This window comes from Helicoverpa zea, chromosome 8 (genome assembly GCF_022581195.2).
Source record: "Helicoverpa zea isolate HzStark_Cry1AcR chromosome 8, ilHelZeax1.1, whole genome shotgun sequence".
NCBI classification, from domain to species: Eukaryota; Metazoa; Arthropoda; class Insecta; order Lepidoptera; family Noctuidae; genus Helicoverpa; species Helicoverpa zea.
Window position 1 is genome coordinate 2,977,409 of NC_061459.1, and position 20,907 is coordinate 2,998,315.

The window sequence follows — 20,907 nt, forward strand, 5'->3', positions numbered from 1 at the left end:
GTAATTGTCGTGTGGATCGATCGGTCATACGGTTTAGCAACGGTGATGTGTAGTAAAAAGTTAAAAAGTCTGACCACCAGTCGTACCAATGAGTATCAGGTGGCTCGGGATACTGTGTTGAAACCCTCAGATAGGCAGTCGAACGATGTGAATAAAACATAGTACTCAGCTGTATCTGGTTAGACTGAAAGCTGACCCCAACTTATTTGAGAAAATTATAGGCAATGAGAGACAGCTCAATAATTCTGAAAAGTACAAATTAATGTTAACACAATAATTTATAAGGTAATCAGGTTACATGTGTCACTGCCCAATTATCATTGCATAATACATCATTTACGAAGCCTCTGGGGACCTTGTTTTAGACAGGGATTGATATTACATGTAATAATTGTTGTTATTCAGTGATAGAGAAATCATGAACGGTTTTGAAATCTTGTTCTAAATCAGATGGTTTATGAAAAGCGCTAAACACCTATGTAGATTGTGGAGTTTTCAAAATGTAAAGGTGTAGGTAAGAATATATACACATTCACACATTTTTTAACACTCGTAGTAAGTTTCAGAGATTTTTGCTCTTTCGTTTTAAGGAGGAAAAATGTACGAGTAGCAGGTAACTATTTCAAAGATTTTTTTGTCTGTACATTATTGAAATGAGGATTGTTCTTGTGTTGTTATGAGAAAAAAAGTTAATAAGTGATAAAGTAGATAAATCATTTTCAAATATAGCGGGGAACGATAAAAAATAAAGAGTTCTAATTTTCCCAAAAGGCCTGTACAAAAATCCAAATTAATTATCACCATCAAATTACACATGACCCAAAACCAAACTCAAATCGAAACATCGAGAACCCCCAGATAATCAAGCATCGATCAAAAACAATGAACTTATTACAATATTAAAAAGGCGACACAGCCTAATAGCGAGGACTCACTTCAATGATCGTCCGAGGATTGAAGGCTCAGTACTGCTAGAGACGGCGCGCGCGCAGAACGTCATGCTTTCCGCGGCGATTTTCCTAATCGCGTGCTCGGCGGCCGCCGCCTTCGACCCGAAAACTTTTAACATAACACTTTTAAATCACGAAGTGCTACAAAGACTAACACCTATACTAAATTCAAATAGAACTCTTACTGACAAAGATTATGCGTTACTTAATAGGACTATTCAAAATTTGGGTGTCGATAAAGACTTAGTGGCAAAGTGGACTGATTTAGTAAGACGTAATGGTACGGTTCCAAAGGATGCTGTTACGAAAGTTGTTGATGATGTTAAATCTTCTACTTATGATGCTTATGGGGATGAGATAGGGAATAGAGATGGGTCAGTTAGGCATGTGGAGGAGTCACCTGATTACGCGTCTTCGGTGGTGTTGGCCAGCGATCTGCTTTCTTTGACCAGTGCTGTTGCAAGTGTGAAAGAAACTGCTTGCAGAGAACATGGTTACAAATTCCTGGATGGACTGATCATGAACAAGAGATGGGCGTTGAAAAGTGAGTATCTAAGTTTTAATTGCATTTATTGTTCTTTTGTTATGGTCATTACAATCTATTTTAAACGATGCAGCGATGCTCAATTTTTTTATTGGTTTTGATGATTCTATTAATCTACAAACGAGTCTGTTTTATATTGTTAAGTTTGTTTTTTTTTGTTACTCATTGTATTGCGCTACTATAATTTCATTGTTAATAAAGACCTTCTATAGTAGACCTCATCTACGCACGATCTTGGGAAAAACGACTTTTCCTTATTACAATTTTCCTCAAATACCAAAATTGCCTTGTATAATAGTAACAAAATTATCGATTCAAAGTCTTTCCTAGATGCCTACTTGAACGTATTAGATTAACATGTATATGAGACTTTTGCAGATTACTTAAGATTTTGTTTTGTAAGAAAAACACGTTTTACTACGATTGTGACTTTATTGTTATATCACCAGTTCTGTTGATTTTATTAACGCTCGGAAGCAAATGGATGGGATTCTTAACGATGACTTGTAGCCGTTAAATAACTTAACAATTATTATTACGTCGTAATTGAATTACTTAGAATAAAAGTTATGACGAACGTATATTTTTCTTGCAATTTTTTATTTTTATGGCTATGATTGGTATTATATTTTTTATTTCACGTTTGCAAGAACCGATTTTGATGCGGTTTTCAGCATAGAATTTGTCACTTAAAACCGATCTTATATACTTAAGACTGTATTATTTTTATTGAACTCTGTTTTATTTTTGATCAGTTCAATAAGTAATTTTATAGAACAAAATATAATCTAGATATTGTTGCATATTTATATGCAAATCCAGTGTTGTATCCCTGCACAGACGGTACTGTGCATATTTTATTAGATTTACTGCACACTGAAGACAAAAAAGTCGGCCGACAGTTGACGCAGTCAGCAAAAAATATCCTTAAAGAAAATCTTGATACCAATCAAAGTCTGAACTCAGTCTTATACCGGCTGTAGGTATACCTGATCTTTGTAACGTGCGTGCTACCATTCATCTTGATACTGATTTATGAGCCCAAACAAACTATTGGCCGACTGAAAGTTTGCAGTATACTGCAAAGGTAGCATCTGCGATATTGATAAGTAATGCATCACGCATAGTCGTTTTGAAATACCAGACGAGGCAAATTGTGACGTTAAACGTAGGTATAAGTATGACGCAGTTCAGTAAATAAACATTATTGAAGTGTTTATTTTAAGTTCTGTGAATTTTATTCAATTTTACTGAGGTAACAAAAACAATATTTATAGTGGATATAACTGTGTTTGTATATCTATAGTACAAGTAATATATTATAATAAAGAGGATTTTTTTTGTTTGTACCGTATAGGCTCCGTATAAACAACCGAACCTATACTCCTATAATACTATACTCTTCCCTAGTAACATTACGTGTACTCAACGAAGTAGCGGACAGAATAGATATTTTTATTTTCTCTCTTGAATGAATGAATGATTGTAGTTTGCCAATGAAAATATTATAATTTTGTACCACACTATTGAATTAGGGAAACCTGTAATGATAGTGATGATGTTGTTGTATAAATAAATAAATAAACATGGACCAAACTGAGACGGTTTCGTATCCCAACATAAAAAAAAACATTTAGAATTTTTCAACTTATCTAATTTTCCCACTCAAATCGTATCTAAAAATATTTTTAAGAACAGTTATTTTGTGACATATCCTTAAAGAGAAAGTTCCAGATCTACCGCGACAATCAATCATTTTGGCAAGTTAATTTTGTTCTGTAGATTAGATATTTAAAATTGGGAGTCTTGAGGACCGGTTTTCCCCTGCCCTCCCGTGAATTTAATACGGCACACAACCAAGAAGATAAGTCGTTATTTTTGGATAAAAAAGAACAGTTTTTATTTCGGTTCATGCGTGGGTGGCTTAACTGAGTCGTGAGTCTTATAAGGTTAATAACTTTAGGAGTAAATTTAGATATAGTTATTCTTTTTTTTATAACGTAAGGTTCCTAAAATTAGAGCGAAAATATATTTTTAGAAAGGTGAGCCCAGTGGTTACATTGGTTTTGGTAACGAGTTCAATCTTCACTCTAAATATTTTTTTGCAGATACAGTTAAAGCCAAAAGTCCTTATGGTATAGCAAAGAGCATGACTGAGTCTTGAGTATCTCAAATATTTTTCACTTTTTAATAGTTATTTTTGTTCGTTTGGTAAAATAAAGGCTAAAACTAAATTCTACATTCAATATAAGTTGCAAGGTAGTTTCTACAATGAGCGCAATAGCAGTTACCATATTAGCAATACAGATGCATAACAATACCAGGTGGGCCACTAAAATGATGCTTGTGTCACGTTAATGTTTCCACTCAGTTGTTAGCACTTTAGATCCCTCGACATGTGGCATTTTAGTCACCCAATACATGTTTAAACTTTAGGTAATTTTGAACAAGTTCGATGTACTTTAGAGAAATATTTGAGCTAATTTAAATAATTTAACTAGTTTCAAATTGATAATGATCTTAGGATTGGTTAGGACAGGCACATTTCAATATGTAAATGATAACTTAGGACAACTTTTCGATAAATTTATTTAGGCAATTTAGTTAAGATAGTTTGTTAATGGTAATTATAATAGTCATAAACATAAAAAGACTATAAAAGTAGGTTTTTTAAAGGATTTTTTTTTATCTGACGACCAAAAAACTTTTTTTTTTATTTCCTAAGAAACCTGTATAAGAGGTTTTTTGGATTAACATAATGGTAATTCAAAATTCCACATAAAATAATAATAATTTAGGCACATTAAAAACAACTTAAAAAATTATGTATGTTGTTTTTCACATTAATGGCAATTAATTTAATTCAAAATATGCTCATTTTTATGGGAATGTGAATTCTGAATAATATTAATTTACAGTATTTTTATGTTATAATATACAATTAACTATTTGAAAAAAATTTTTTTTTTTTTGAAAAGTTTGCGTACTTTAACATCAACTTCCATTTTAATGAGCTGTTATACAAACAAATGTTTTTTTTTACTAACATTACAAAAACCAGGTTGAACAGCGAAAACGCGTGCATCATCAACATTTAGTATTTATTTGTTGACTCACATCGCGACAATCGGCCGCTAACCGTACGTGACTATTAAACAAACAATGCTCCCTTATGTCAATATGTTTGCACATTTCGGTGTCAACTATTGATTTTCAATTAACATTGTCAATACGGTTAATTTATTGTAATTATGTCATTTATTTGTGTATTTTTTAAGAGCAATACGAAGTTTTGAATCATATTTTATATGGGAAATCATCAAATGTACCCACTGTGGGTGCAGCGCGAAGGAGTGTCAGACTGTTGGTAACTGTAAAAAGATTGAGCTTATCTCAAGTTTTAATAAGATCAGCACTTTGATATATGCTTCGACGACAATCTATCTGTATAAGGAACCGTTAATCAATTAAAGTATGACTAAAACTGTTGATTTGAAAAGAACAATTTTCTTTTGAAATAATGTAGTAGATTGTTTTCCTTCATTTAAACCACTAACTCTCAAGGTTCTAAAAAGAAGCTTATCAATAAATTTTAAAGTCCGCCAGTGTAAATTCTTTTAAATTCGATATAGAGCTGTGAAACTTAAAGCTGGTTTAAAATCTAGCAGACACACAGAATCGAATAAAATTAAACGATCTTGTCTGATACAGAAAGTCTTTTGTTGGTTTAAAATCGCTGATATTGTCCCCGATAGAACGCATCCCACAGAAATAAATTGTAAACGCAAAAGACGTTATCTTAACATTTTAAGATTTATTGCAGTTACAATATTTAATGCCTTTTTACGTAAAAAGTCTTTATTCAAAATCCCTTTTAATTTATCAAAAGAGTTTGCTTTCTTTTATGTAGGGCGAGGTCAGAGTGCACGTTAAGACGAGGTGATTTTTTATGGAGACACTTTTTAAGAAGGGTTCTAAGTGATAAAAGGAAAAGACAAATTGGTGATCATTGTTAAGTATATGTACTATTGTATTGATGTCCGAGCATAGATATTGGCTATTTAGCTACAGTAAGTTCGATAACATTCTAATGGTAGTTTCCATCGATAGGAATTTGACATCACGTGTATGGGGCTAATGTCAAATTGTATTTTAGGAAACAAATCCATGGATAAATTCAATATTGGGAACGGCTGTAAGAAAAACGTTCGTTATTTCTATCTGCTATAGCTATACCTACTATATTGGGTGTCAATTAAATTAGGCACCCGGATACACATAAGCACTAATTTACGACGGACAAAAATTTAAAAAAACTGCATTATGGCTCTTAAATTTAAAAAAAGGTGTCGCTATTAAAATTGGCAGACACAATTCTGAAAAACTTAATCGGTACAAAACTAATCGATTGTACAAGGGCAAAACGTTGATATTCGATTATCGATCTCTTTGGTAACTTCTGTGTAATTAATGTCCCAAAAAACATTAAAGTTCAAGTTTCCCCGAAATTCCAAAAAAAGACAATAATTATGGTAAACGGTTGGGCATTATAATGACTGTAAAAACCACGGAGGAAAGAAAAATAGCGGAGATGCCATAAGGAAGGTAGGTCAGGAGCCTTCTTGTATAGGTCAAGCAGAGTACCTAACGAGACGTTTGGGTTCCTTGTCAAATTAAAATCAATCTGTCAAAGATTGATCTTGATTGATTGGTCATTTTATTTTGAAAATAATAGTCGGGTTCCATAGACGGCGTGTTAAGGCAGAGCTAGTAACGTTTCTCGTCTCCCGAACACCCGCATTTTGGCGCTACTTTCTTAGGAGATTTTTTTATGACATCTCCACTAGTCATTTTGTTCTCCATGGTAGTAACACAATGTGATAAAAAAATGACCATATTTTAAAGATCGGACGTTCAACCGGTTAGACAGCTCACGAAAAGCCGTTGCCGAGCGAAATTTTAATAAGGCACAGATGTCATGTGGTTGCCACGTACCCGATGACCACAGGTCAATCGATCAAGGTTAGATTTTGCTTGCTACGGTCACTCATTGGATAGATGACCATTTATTATGTGAGTGTCAGAAAGCATTATTAATCGTTTATGGCGTTATTTTAATTGGCATATGCCTATGTGTCATGGTTTTTTTTTAAATAAAATAAAGCTTGTCAGCTGTTTTAGTAAGTCCATTTAGTATTAGTTGTTCTCCGTAATTCGACTCGTATTCCTGGTACCTCGATAAAGAGTATCCTGTAGCCTTTCTCAAGATGTTAACTATTATTGTACAAAAATTTTATTTCACTCGGTTCAGTAACTTTGAAAGCCGGACAGAGAAGGATTATGAAATTCAAAACCTAGTAACTCCGCTATGGAGATCAGATTGAACTTGACTATTATATACTATTATTATATTGTAAAAGATAGATGCCGTCTACAACTCACTGTGAAAAGAAAAATACCAGTAGAAGTTTGTAGCTGCTTAAAAATAAGAATAACTATAGTTCTAGTGATTATCTTTGCATACAAACTAATTTTATTTAATTATATTAACATAACTTTGGATATATGATTGAATTAGAATTTTACTATATCGTGTTATGCATTTGAAATGCTCTTTCAATAAGACACGTTATTCAAGAAAATCTTAGTATAAAGTCTAAAATACTTAAAATAAATTCAATTATTATTCTAATCTAAGTCATTGATATTTAGATATCTTATTCATATATTTTTACAACATTTTTTAAATTATTTTAGATTTTCGAATTGATTGAATCTGAATAGATTATTTTTGAAATTGGAAATTCATCCTTAATTCTTAAATAGATTAATAGTAAGCGCTCACAAACTTTTAATCGGCCGATAGTTTGCTCCGGCTCATAAATCAGTTTGATGAATGGTAGTATGTACATTACAAAGATCAGGTATTTAGCCGATGTCAGACCGACTGCAAACATTGATTAAAACTAAGATTTTGGGTAATTTGTAGATCTAAAGGGAGGCCTATGTTCAGCAGTGGACGTCCTATGGCTGAGATGATGATGATGATGATTCGGGTAATTTGCCTTCGATAGGGCCAACTGTCTGCGGTGTGCGAGGTACCTACTCTTAATCAGAATAGATTATTAAAAAAAACTGGAAATTAATCAATTTTTATTACTTTTACATATTAAATTGGAAACAACAATCATCAGCAGGTGTTTAGATATTTACATAAGTTTTTACCAGTTTTAGGCGGCTTAGAAATATTTAAAAACTTGAATTTTATGAGTAAAAAAATACAAATATTTTGCGAAGGTGAGATAGCGTACACTCGACGTTATTTTTAAGCAAAAAATGTATTTTCTTTAAACATTGAATTATGCTATTTTATTTGTTCAATAAAATTATTAATAAAGTGAGTTTATAAGTACTTAAGAAACCGGCTATTTATAATTTTATAAATGTTTTTTTGAAACTAAATCCAGGATGTATATTTAAACAAAATAACCCACCATCAATAAAAATGATTGACATATTTTTTGTTTTAATTTGTGATAGAAAAGATTAAAGTAACAATAAGTAATACTAGCTTTTCCCACGGTTCAATATGATTAAATTAAATACAAGATACTAGTGGATACTAATAAACTGGTTTTTTATTTAAGTTTATACGATACTGATTTAAATATCGTAAACTTATATAAGAGTCGCATGATTTACATGGATATGTTAATAATTGTAGAAACATAAAAATTTTATTACTATGACACTAAGGGCCAATTTTCAACTTTTATCTGAAGTTCTTTTTAGGTTTTGCCAATTTTTGTACCTGTAGGAAATATACCGCTATATTTATTCGTTAGATGGAACTTAACTCTTCTTCTTCTTTCTCCTGCCCTGTTCCCAATTTAACTTGGGGTCGGCGCAATATGTCATTTTCTTCCATTTTCCCCTGTCACTCGTCATACTGACACTCACTCCCTTCATATTCATATCATCTTTCAGGCAATCCATCCATCTTTTCTTAGGTCTTCCTCTTCCTCTCCATCCATTAGATGGAACTAAACTGATGATTGAATAAATTGAACTATTATAAGGCTCTTTATTCAATAGAGAATTGTTATAAGAGCAGATAACTACAACATATAAGTTTAATTATCGCCAAATATAAGGAACCTTCAAACAAAGTTGATGTTTGGCAATCATTTTGTTGCTATATTTAGATACGATTTATTGATTTCTGGTTATATTTCTATTGCGGAAGTTTCTAAGCATCGCGGTAGAATATAGCAAAAAGTCATTACAAACTTTTTTTAATGGGTTTTTCCCTTTCATAGTAAAATGATGTAAGCCTTTAGTTTAATCAGACATTAGATAATTGTAATATTGTTGTATGATACTATTCCACTAGTACCGTGGATTTTTTATTTAATGTTTACTCCGATATAGAAATCAATGGTCATATGTCTTTGCCGTCAGTTTATTGGGTGACACCCTAGATTGTTTTAAGTTTGCTCTCTTTTTGACGTTTTTAACTTTTTTCGTTTTTAACCCCCGACGCAAAGACGACAGGGTGTTATAAGTTTGTATAATAATTAGAAAATAATATGTAGCTAATTTAGCTTGAATAAAAATGATGGCGAAAAAAATTTTTGGTTCCATATTTATCTGACCTACTCATGCGTTGGCGTAATTTTATCTTGTTTAAATCTTAATCTATTAGAACGAAATAAACATAACCATATAAAGAGAACCGGTAGTTGCATCTCATTTCCGCGCATAACTTTGTTTTACATAATTTTAGCAAAGGCCAAAGTCAATGTCATATTAGTCAAGTTTACCTTTTATATATTTTATAACTATTGGTAAATAAGTAAGTAAGTAACCCTTGACTAATGAGTCTTATAATTAAGGAGCTATAGTGTAGAAGGCACCGATATGATCTGATGTTATATTGGAAGGCTGACAATCGAATGAAATGGTGTGATCAGAACTGCTCAAAATCGGAATATTTGGGATTTTCTCTTCTGGGGAGGGAATGTAGACCATTCAGTGGTGGAAATGATAGCCTGACATGATACCTACTGTCCGTGAAAAAATAATAAGTGGTAACTTTACATAATTACTTCTTTCCGACCTTAACCCTCATTAACCTACCCAGCAATTTCTCACAATGCCCATCGATGGATTTACCAGGAAATTATTACCCAGTCATCTTGTAAGACTGACAATGAAAGGGTTCAAAGTCATATCATATCTGATGCTCTTTTTACGAAACTATTAATTTGTGTGGTAATGTCTTTTTGTATATTGCAGTCTCCGTAACATTGCATAAGGAAGAATGTCATTGTAGCTAGTTTTAATTTTCTCTATTTTTATTTGGAAGATATTTTGTAATGTAAGAACGTTAACATTAAAAATAAAACATAATTACATAATATTAATATGCCGTGGACAAGAATAATTTTTCATTTCTAAGATTTATTTTTGCTTAAGTAGTAAATGTTTATTTTGGGAATTTTTATTTTATTTTTAGGTCTTCTTTTTGAGACAATAGCAATCGATGTTTTTTTGACGGCAATTAGGTCTTTCCCTGTTCTGGTGTTGGGTCAGACTTGGAAGAAGTAAGGTCATACTTGTTATGTTATTGTCCGTTTTCGCTTCTAACGTCAAGTAAAGCCGTGGGCAGAGGCTAGTTGATTCTATTTGGAATTGGTGCGGAAGTATATATTTCGTCGTTTATGTATTTATTTGCTTGAACTACTGCGTTTGTTGGTATATTATTGGCAAGGAGGTAATTCAGTGACCTCTAAATATTTGTGTTCATTTTTATCTGTGCAGTGATTTATCAAATATTTTTGTTTTTTTTATTAAACAAGGAGCGCGGTCATGGTGACCGTAAAATGTCTATTTTCTAACAGTCTACAAAAAGTAGATAGTCGAAATCACATATGATGTAGTTACGAAAAGGAGGGGAGGACTCCCACTCAATAAACTTGAATTTTTGGCCTAATGATACAGAATCCGTCATGCACGAGTTTTTAGCGGGTTCCAATAAATATCTCACAAGTTTGCTAACTGTCCGTTTGTTCAAGATAAACATAAAAAAAACCACTGAACTAATTGTCATGCGGTTAGCAAATACATAAAGAAAGGTTTTGGTGTATAATTTAACCCATGCGAAAACGGTACAAATCTTTAGTTAGTCCGGATCTAAGAAATCTCTTTAATAGATTTAATTACATACTTATTAACTTGTAATACGAAATCTTTAATCAGCGTTTACTTGCATAGTTGCGTCAACAAATTCTTGGCATCAAACCAGTGCGTTGAACTTAACCAGATTGTGCACAAAACCGGTGAAATATACTTACTTGTGTAATCGAAAGTGGGCCGGTGACATGCCTATAGATTACCTAGAATTGTAAGATAGACGTTAAATTTATATATCTTAAGTGACGAGTTAGTATATTGTGTATTTTGTACCAAGATTATTTTTTGGTTGAAATGAACTACTTTATTTATTAGTAACTAGTCGATTTCTCGCGGTTCCATCCGCGTCCCGTGAAAACTACAGCCCGTAACGGCATATAATATAGCCTATGGATGTTATTCGGGAAGACAGTGAAAGAACTTTTCAAATTGGTTCGGTAGTTTTGGAGGCATTAGGATTAGGCCAAATTAAGCCAACAAACAAACAAAAGTTTTTAAAATTATATTGCTATAGATTAAAATCTATGTGTTTTATTAAATCTCATAATAAATTGTATGCTAACGGCAAGCTAGAACCGTCATCGGTTATTGAACGTGAACAAAATGTGAACGACATTGAACCACAAGTACGTAGTTTACGTAACTATGTACTTAACTTTGCTTCCGTATTTATCCATAAACAATGAATAATTTATACGAAATACCTTTATTGGTCCACATCACTATTCCATAATGGACATCACTATAAAACGTTCGGAAATCACGACATTGAAATGGGTTTAAAATTTGCCAAAATTGAATTTCAAATCGGAACTTGTTTTTTTAAGTGATTAAGCTCAAATTAGGAACACGTTCGTTTTATTTCTTTTCTGTCTGGAAATTCGAGTGGCCAGTTTGATATGGTTTCTCCTGTAATAAAGAGGTCGATAATCTTTGGACTCTTATGCATAATTTGAACCCAGCACCTAATTCGACGAAACCACGAAATATGTTTGTGAATATTATTTTATGATCGGTTGATCGGTCCCTATAAAGAAGAACTGATTAGGTTTTGTCGGTACTTTTTTTACCAAAGCCATATAATAATAAACGTCCAAAGATTGTTTTTTTTTCTTTTTTTTAAAGACGTCAAAAAACATCAAATGACCCCTCCCGCTGTGGGTTTGCAGCGGTGAGGGAGTGTCAGACTCTTACTGACTAAAAACCGTCGTGTTCCGTCATTGGCCTCTTATGTACCAGGGCCGTGGTATCTCTTTCGAACAACCCGCAGCCCCGGCAGGTTTGATACTGGCCTTAGAGTTACATATCAAAACGTTGGTTTTCATTGAAGATTTTATCTTGCTAGTCTTTATTCAGAGTTATCAAATAATAAGGTAATAATAATAAGGTATTCTTATGTGTATGTGAAATGTATTATTTGAGACGTCGACTGATTACGATAATATGGTATTATTAAAATCTTCATTCCACTAGTCTTTGTTTCATTGGTATTGACATTCATTCAATGAATTTATGCAAAAATTGCGGATAAAGGTGCTAATTTCCTTGTTAAGGACGGACGAAACATGTTTGGAATAGTTTACGATTTAATTAATTTATAGTCATTATTAATTACTGTGTCGGAATATTTATATGAAGTGGTATCATGAGCTGTTAGTCGGACTAGTTAAAAACCTGTATGTTATAGTAAAGATCACAAGGAAGGATTAGAGTTTCATATAAACTGTTATAGATGGACCTCTATCAGAATGCCGAGACTATATTTATTGTGTGCACCTTTGTTTAACTTTAGGTACATAAGATAGCTTTTATCACATGTTATGAGGAAATAATAAATCATATAACCTTTTATTTAATGAGATTTTGGCAATTGTTTATTATCTGTATTTCTGAAACAATAAGACAAGGATGCGATTGCCACGCCATAAAATGTTTGTCCCACATACAGGTCAATTTATATGCTTCAAAAGGAATTGCAAAATGCTTACTTAAATTATAAGAATGACTGAACTGACTGAATGACTTCAAGACGGAGTAGGTACTTATGTTTGATTTCTGTCAGTCAACAGTCTATAGTAACCCTTAACCTCTTGAATACGGTGCGTGGATCCACGCGACACACAATTAATTTTCTTTTGTTCTCTAATAAGCGGCATTCAAGCAGTTAAACTACCTACAGTCGACTCTCGTTAATTCGAAACTCGAGGGACTCTTAAAATATTACGAATTATCGAGTTTTTGAAATATTAAATGGTTCGTTTGAGAAAATAAATAAAACTTCGAATTACTAACACATTTGTGTGCATACATGTATTCATAGTGTAATTAATCTTTCGAAACAGCTCCGTCATACTGCTTCAAGAAAAGGTTGCTGCTACTCAGACTGCTCTCTGACTCCTGACTTAGAATCTTTCCTCCTCATTCTCTCTGCAACTTTGAATTCTCGGGTGTTGGACGACTAAGAATTCGAATTAACGCGTCGTTTTGTTATAAAGCAATGCTATTTTCGTTCGAATTACCAAGTGCATAAAAATGTATTGATTTAGTTCGAAATATAAAGAGATTTTGTAGGGAACTCGTGGTAACTTTGAATTAACGAGAAGTTCGAAATATCGCAGGTTTGAATTAACAAGAGTCGATTGTATATCCAATTGCCAAAAACTGACACATTTTTTTTTTGTTTTATACATTTAAATATCCAATAAAGTTTACCTTTTGCTTTTTGAGATTCAAACAAAGTTTCTTCAAGATTATTCTTTGTCGGCCTAAAGTATTGTTATTAAACAAAATACTTGGACATCGATGTAATTTAAGAGTATTTTGTCTAAGCTGATGTTTATTCGTGTTCCCAAAGATTTCGAGAAAAATATTTTGCGGTATTCCATTTAGAGTAACCACACACTGCAAACTTTTAGTCGGCCGATAGTTTGTTAGGGCTCAAAAATCAGTGTGAAGATGAATGGTAGTACACACATTAGAAAGATCAGGTATTTAGCCGGTATCAGACCGACTTAAAAGTCTAACTAGAATCATAATTTTCTTCGAAAGTGATATAGACTTTTTTGACGCTTTTTTATATATGTAGGTATAAATACCTTATATTTAATATTCTTTTTTGTAAAAAACTTGTAAATAAATCTGTACATATTTTTGATGGAAGTAAATGAAATTAAGAAGATTCTCTTAAAAAAACATCCAGCCTTCAGGTCAACTGTCGGCCGACTGTTTAGTCTTCAGTCTGCTGTGGTACTCGAAAATGAGTAAACAACACGGAGGGTAAACAATATTTTTACGAAAGTAATTGAGGGTAGCAGACAAATTAAGCGTCCAACGTTTGGTTTTGATGTTGTTTTGCTTGATCGGGTAAATAAAAATCAACTAGAATTTTCAGTGTTTTGATTTTATATAAATTAAGCACATATTTTTAATAGTTGTTTTATGTTATAACAAAATGGAAAGTAAATAGATTTTTAATTACAATTTCATCTTCGTAAAGTAAACAGGTACCTTTTTAATCGAATACCTATAGATACTGTAAAGATTATTTTTTTACACGCAAAATTAAATTTTAACTGACTTGAAAAAGAAACAGATTCTCAGTTTGACCTGTATGTATGTACATTTGTCTGTGCGGGAATGCCACACATTTGGCTGAACCAACTTTGGTGCGTGTAGTGTACTGTATTAATCACCGATATCTGTCGTCTCGTTATCGCATATTATGTACATAATTGAAGTCGGTTTCATTATTTTGTAAAATGTTTTTGTTCGAAAATTGTTTTAAATTTTAAGAATATGTTATTTCCTTAACATATGCATAATTTCACGAATTCATGTACAGCAGACATTTCTTGTACCACCCGACCGGACGTAAAGCAGTATAAAACACGAATACGAAATCACCATACATTTTTATCAAATATACTGTCGGCATACAAAATATGTGACGAGCAAAAATGCAGGAAAACTCGAACAAAAAATAATACTATAAAACAATTATAATTAGTAAGATGCTCAATGAGTCATGAAATGTTATCAAGATGACGCAAGATCATCAGCCATTGATATTGATGACTAATACGTACTGTCGCGAAGAAAATTAATACAATAAAGTTTCCAGTTTTAAGTCATCAAGTGAGATTGCCGCTTTGAAGGTGACTGCTAAAGAAGTATGTATTTATAGGGGTACCGAATTTTTTGTTACGTTGACAGCTGTCTGTAACAAGGGAAAATACTTACCTTTGTTTATACTGACTGAGAGAAACTGTCAACTGCATTAAAACGGTCGGGTATATGCCTGAGCCTATACTAGCCTATACTATGCCTGAGATCGACGATAAGTTGACTTCAGAGGATAAGAGTGAAAATATTTTTGAACCAATTTACAAAATATACATATGTATAAACAAATCATTCTGTATACCTAGATCACAAATGCATTCAAGCGAAAACACTACTTACAGTGAGAAATAAGTAGGTATGTAAGTACAACTAATTTAATAACCGAAAATTCATATTGTTTACACTCTTAATTTAACTTAAGCGGTTCAAAACGAATAGAATTTTAGTTGGTCGACTTTCCTGAAGTTGATAACGATAGAAGACTTAATAGAGCTGCAGTTTGTTCGTTCAGAAAACTATCGCTTGTCGTAGTTTATGCATTGGGATGAATTTACACACTTAAGTTAAGGACAAATCTTTTCTTACTTGTAGGACACTTATTTTAAAAGCGAAAGTGATTTTGATGGTTTCACTCTTATAGTAAAACGGCTAAACTTCGATCAGTTAAATTAGGTTTAGAGATAGTACCTTAGAGATAGTAATCGGCTTTGTATTGAAGCTATAAGTATAAATGGGAAAAGTGCGTATTTATAAAAAAATACTGTATTTCAATGGAATGCAAAAAATAAAATATCATAAAATTGTACAGTAGGTACTAGGACAAAAATGTTTTATTTTTGAACAAATTACATTTCAAATTGAATGTTGGAACAATTCATTTGACTACATAGCTTATTAATTTAATTATACCTATTTTAAACGGAAATCCAAATTTTATTTTAATTTAGAGAACTAATTTCAGCGATATTTTTACAGAAATATTACATGTACTTTATAATTTGTTCCCAGTTTTACTGATTTCCCATTTGTAACTGGAATTGTTCTAAATACTACTGGGAATTTGTGAAACAAAGGCACAGTTAGTTGATGGACTGGTTCCTAGACTAGTTGAATAGATTTTCTTTGCTATAAACATAGTTCTTGAATTACTAACGGACGATTCTTAGTAATAGTGATATTGTCAAGAAATTGGTTTATCCATATAGAAAAAAATGACCAGTAGAGATGTCACTAAGCAAAATCTCCTAAGAAAGTAGCGCGCCAAAATGTAGGTGTTCACGGAACGAGGAACGTTACTGGATTCTCCTACTCCCCCTCATATGCCTTCTTATGAACCCATCCATTTTTTTAAGTCAAATTACTGAACACCAATTTTTGACAGACGTCTTAAGGAACCCGAAATCATTCTTTTATAATTTGTACAATATATTTTATTTGGTAATGATGTAAAAAAAACGCGATGTCAAAGTCAAAGTCAAAAACGTTTATTGAAAATAGTCTAGTTTTTAGCACTTTTTCACGTCAAATAATACAAAAGGACAGCACCCCCCAAAACGCCCCCCTTTCACCACTTCCTATTGATATCAATAAAATTACATATACGTAATAAGTATTACTAAATAGTGCAAAAACTTCGTTGTAGCATTTTGCATAATTATTTTATAATACAATTTGCATTAATGAACTAATAAATTATTTTACATCTAAATACTGAGGATTTTTGTAATTTATTATGTTAATGAAATATTAAGTAGAACAATAAACAGTTCATAATCACGAAGTTTGTGTAGCAATATCTTTATGGTTATGACCCAGTAAAACTTTTTAAAATTAAAAAAAAAAAGTCGTGGTGGCCTAGTGGGTAAAGGACCAATCTCTCAAGTATGAGGGCGCGGGTTCGATCCCAGGTCAGGCAAGTACCAATGCAACTTTTCTAAGTCTGTATGTACTTTCTAAGTATATCTTAGACACCATTGGCTGTGTTTGGGATGGCACGTTAAACTGTAGGTCCCGGTTGTCATTGAACATCCTTGGCAGTCGTTACGGGTAGTCAGAAGCCAGTAAGTCTGACACCAGTCTAACCAAGGGGTATCGGGTTGCCCGGATAACTGGGTTGAGGAGGTCAGATAGGCAGTCGCTTCTTGTAAAGCACTGGTACTCAGCTGAATCCGGTTAGACTGGAAGCCGACCCCAACATGATTGGGAAAAAGGCTCGGAGGATGTATGACCCAGTAAAACTTTTTGAAAAGGGTCTATATGATTTATGAACTAGCCTCCCACAAATTATAAAGTTCACTTCATTCACATTTCATCATGTATGGTCAAGTTTTCACGAGTTACAGATAACACACCTACGAAATATTATGCATATTACAAAAGTGCGTTTAATTTCCTGTATTCTTATAAGTAACTAAGAGGTCAAACCAGATCTTGTTACATAACAACCGCATAATCGTCGCGTGCGCAGTAATTGCTTGACTGTAAGTATTGTATTGATATTCATCATTCAACTCGATTGAGATGTCAATTTTTTTGTCCTTTTCGCTAAAAATGGTTCAATTTTTAGAATAAAGATACTCAATTGTTTTTCGGGGTTATCGTCTCGAAAGAAATACATGAAAAAGGGACGATCAGTTACTGTTACGTTTACGATAACTAGAACCTATACTACACTTAATTTAAAACCTCCTAAATCTGACAAATCCTATGCTGAAAACTTCATCAAAATCGCTTCAGCCAAACGTGAGATACTCGCGAACAAACATACACATGCAGCTCAAACTGAAACCCTCGTTTTCTGAAGTCGGTTAAAAATTATAAGTTTTTCGAATTTTAAAATTCTTTCAACGAATATGAAAACTTAAGTTAGTTGCAAAAAATATAAACTTGGAATAAAACTTGTATGGTTATTAACACAGTGCAAAAGCGTTTAATGTTAATGTTATGTTATTAATGACTACGGCAATTAAGTTTTTTCCAACGTGTTACAAAGATTTATGTTATTGCGAATAGAGTACCGTTTATAATGACATGTTGCTGCTTTGAAATTACAGTTTAATAGATGATGCACTAATCTATTTTAATGTTAGTGTTGTTATGGTGTTTCATCATCCTCCTGCCCTTATCCCAATTTTATTTGGGGTCGGCGCAGCATGTTTTCTTCTTCCAAACTCTTCTATCTGCCGTCATCTCACAAGTAACATTCTTTCATGGTGTTTAAGAGTATATTTTTATAGATTTTAACTGGATTGATATGGTGTTTTACTTAGGTATATTTTTTTTGAAGAATCGATTTGTTTATTTCCAGATATGAGTAATTTGCATACGATTTTGATTGTAGGTTGCTAAGTTTCATGTTATTCACTCTTTTATATGCGCGCTGAGGAAACTATTTTTGTCCTTCCGAATGAGAACCAAATGACGAGATCCTTCCACAGACGATCACAATACCATATATTAATATCAGCCTTTTTACTAGTAAGAAGAGATTAAACAGCGAAGTTACAAATACAAAGGCACCATTCCTTCTAATCACACAAACGATTTTGCTACCAGCACTTTTGTACCATTCCAGTCAACCTAATCTTGATCAGTGATCACACCACCAAAAAAATATGAATCCATAGATAGCTTACCAAAAAATTCAAACATGACTTTATACAGTAGGTATTATCATTAAATTAGTACTTTGAACGTCACAGAGTAAAATAGTCAGTGAAACAATGATGTGACGACGGCGTGCGACCACAGAATAACAAATAGTTGCACATACCAAAAATATCTATCCGTAGTGCATGTCATTTGAAGGTTTGTGTTACGTAAAAGTAATAGGAATATGGTGATCTTTCTTTTTAGAGGATTTGATTAAATAGGTTTTAGGTCATCATCATCATCCTCTTGCCCTTATCCCAATTTTATTTGGCGTCAGCGCAGCATGTTTTCTCCTTCCGTACTCTTCATGGTTTTAGGTACCTAAGCTTATCTCGGTTGGATATGTCCAAATTATTTTTGACTTCGACATCCTGTTCAAAAACCCTATACATGCTTGTGCGTAATTAAGAAATTACCGATGTGACTACAAAATTATTCTTATTTAGGTTTATAGTAAGGTACCTATTTAAAAATAATGGTGCGAGAAACGTTCAATTGAACCTGCACTTACAAAATAAATAAAATCATGCGTGAAAAATGTCCGCTTTCAAAAAATATTATTTTCCATGACATTTCACAGGTTATTAAAATATTAATTAAATAAATAAAATTGAATCTTCATTGACAGATTATATTCAACTTTTAATTAAATAATCTATCAAATACCAAGGCAAGTAATTTTGTTCAGGTAACAAACGTTTCCTTATTTTAAAAACATGTTTATATTTTGGAGTGGAATTTTTCGCGCGCAATAAGACGTATCAGTTTATATAAAAATAACTATTATGCAGTCAATATGACCACACCGTGGTGCTAAAAATAAAAAATATCATTTATTTCGGTCGAATAATAAACGTATTATTCCTGCAACGCTATTAATTATAAATATTAAAAAATATGGGTATGAATACTTGATTGCAATCTACATTTGGAATTGTGTTTTGTGGTCAATCTGCAACTGGTTTTATAAGTCATCTTTATAAAAATAGCAGTTTAGTGTTTTGTTTAACATGTTTTTAATTATTATTCAATTTAATAAGGCCCAAGTTTACCATCGTTGGTTATTAAAAAAAACTGTTTACTATGTATTTTCACGTATAATTTTCGAAGTAAACAGTTGTTTTAAGAAAAAAATGATGTTTACGTTGTTGCTGAAAATGAGCCTTTTTTTTTTTTTTCCGACGTCAAAAATCATCAAATGACCACTCCCGCTGTGGGTTAGCAGCGGTTAGGGAGTGTCAGACTCTTACTGACTAAAAACCGTCGTGTTCCGTCATAGGCCTTTCATGTACCAGGGCCGCGGTATCTCTTTCGAACAACCCGCAGCCCCGGCAGGCCTTGGCCCTGCTGGGCCCCGCTGGGGTTGCTGACATCTCTTTGAGGAGCGCGTGGAACAACGCGCGCCGTCGACACGTGTCTGTCGTCTAAGCAGACAGAGGGACGATGAGCCACCCGAACTCACCGCCCACAGACCCACGCCTACGGTGGCCGGGAGTCATCTCGCGACACCCGGCGCCCATGGTGTCTACCTGGTCCAGCGCGGTGGCCGGGATGAGAGGTGCGAACTCTCTGGCGTTCCGCTTCCTCCTTCTCGATCATGACCGCTTCGCAGAAGGAGGCGACGGCATCCCATTCCCTCTCGCCCCGGACCATGGCCTGAACCAGGGCCGGACGCGAGAGGTCGCCGCCGCCCAAAGCCTCGACGAGGACCCGGCGGTGCCCTTCCCATGCGGGGCACACCTGGACTGTGTAGTCCACCGTGTCCTCGGGGCTGTCCGCACAATGGTGACACCCGGGCGCCTCCTCACGACCGATGCGGTGCAGGTACCTCCCGAAACAACCGTGTCCGGTGAGGACCTGCGTCATGCGGTACGTGAGGGCGCCGTGACTCCTCCCGAGCCACTCCTCAAAGAGGGGACTTACCGCCACGATGGTGGCGTGCCCTGCACTGGGTTGCGACAGTCGCTCCCTCCAGGCCACCATGAGATCGCGCCGGAGCTCCGCCCGCTGCGCGACAACTTGCCGCGGCAACGGGGCAAAAAAAAAATGAGCCTCAATCGGATTATTCTGGTGCTTAATGCAAGTTAACGACCATATAAAGGTGATTAAAGCCACTAAAACCACTCACATTAAAACCACTCAGTAAGTTATCAGAGAAAATCACTTTTTAACATTCCAAATGACAAAAATAATCCTGTTTTATAAAGTGCAAAATTGGAGCAATCATTATTTTGTAGCAATGTGATCCTAGGGAATCAAATATCCACGTCTAGCATTTACGTTTAAGAATAATACATCTATATCTAGCCTTTACTTTTATAAATAGGTATACACGTACTCCAAAAAACCAAAAATATGCAGCACCATACCGCCACCATTTTTGACCTCCAAGGTCCATTACACCGCGAAGCATGTGAATTTTACCAACAACCAATACCCAACCAC

The 20,907-nt window shown here is 33.8% G+C and overlaps 1 protein-coding gene across 1 annotated transcript in view; it reads left to right on the forward strand.

Annotated features, from left to right (window-relative positions):
- Positions 1-924: 924 nt before the first annotated feature.
- LOC124632731 (nose resistant to fluoxetine protein 6-like) overlaps positions 925-20,907 on the forward strand; it is a 50,008-nt gene continuing 30,025 nt past the window's right edge. The window contains exon 1 of the mRNA XM_047167684.1: positions 925-1,494. Coding sequence (XP_047023640.1) covers positions 999-1,494 — 496 coding nt within the window. The 5' untranslated portion in view covers positions 925-998. The remainder of the gene's footprint in view (positions 1,495-20,907) is intronic.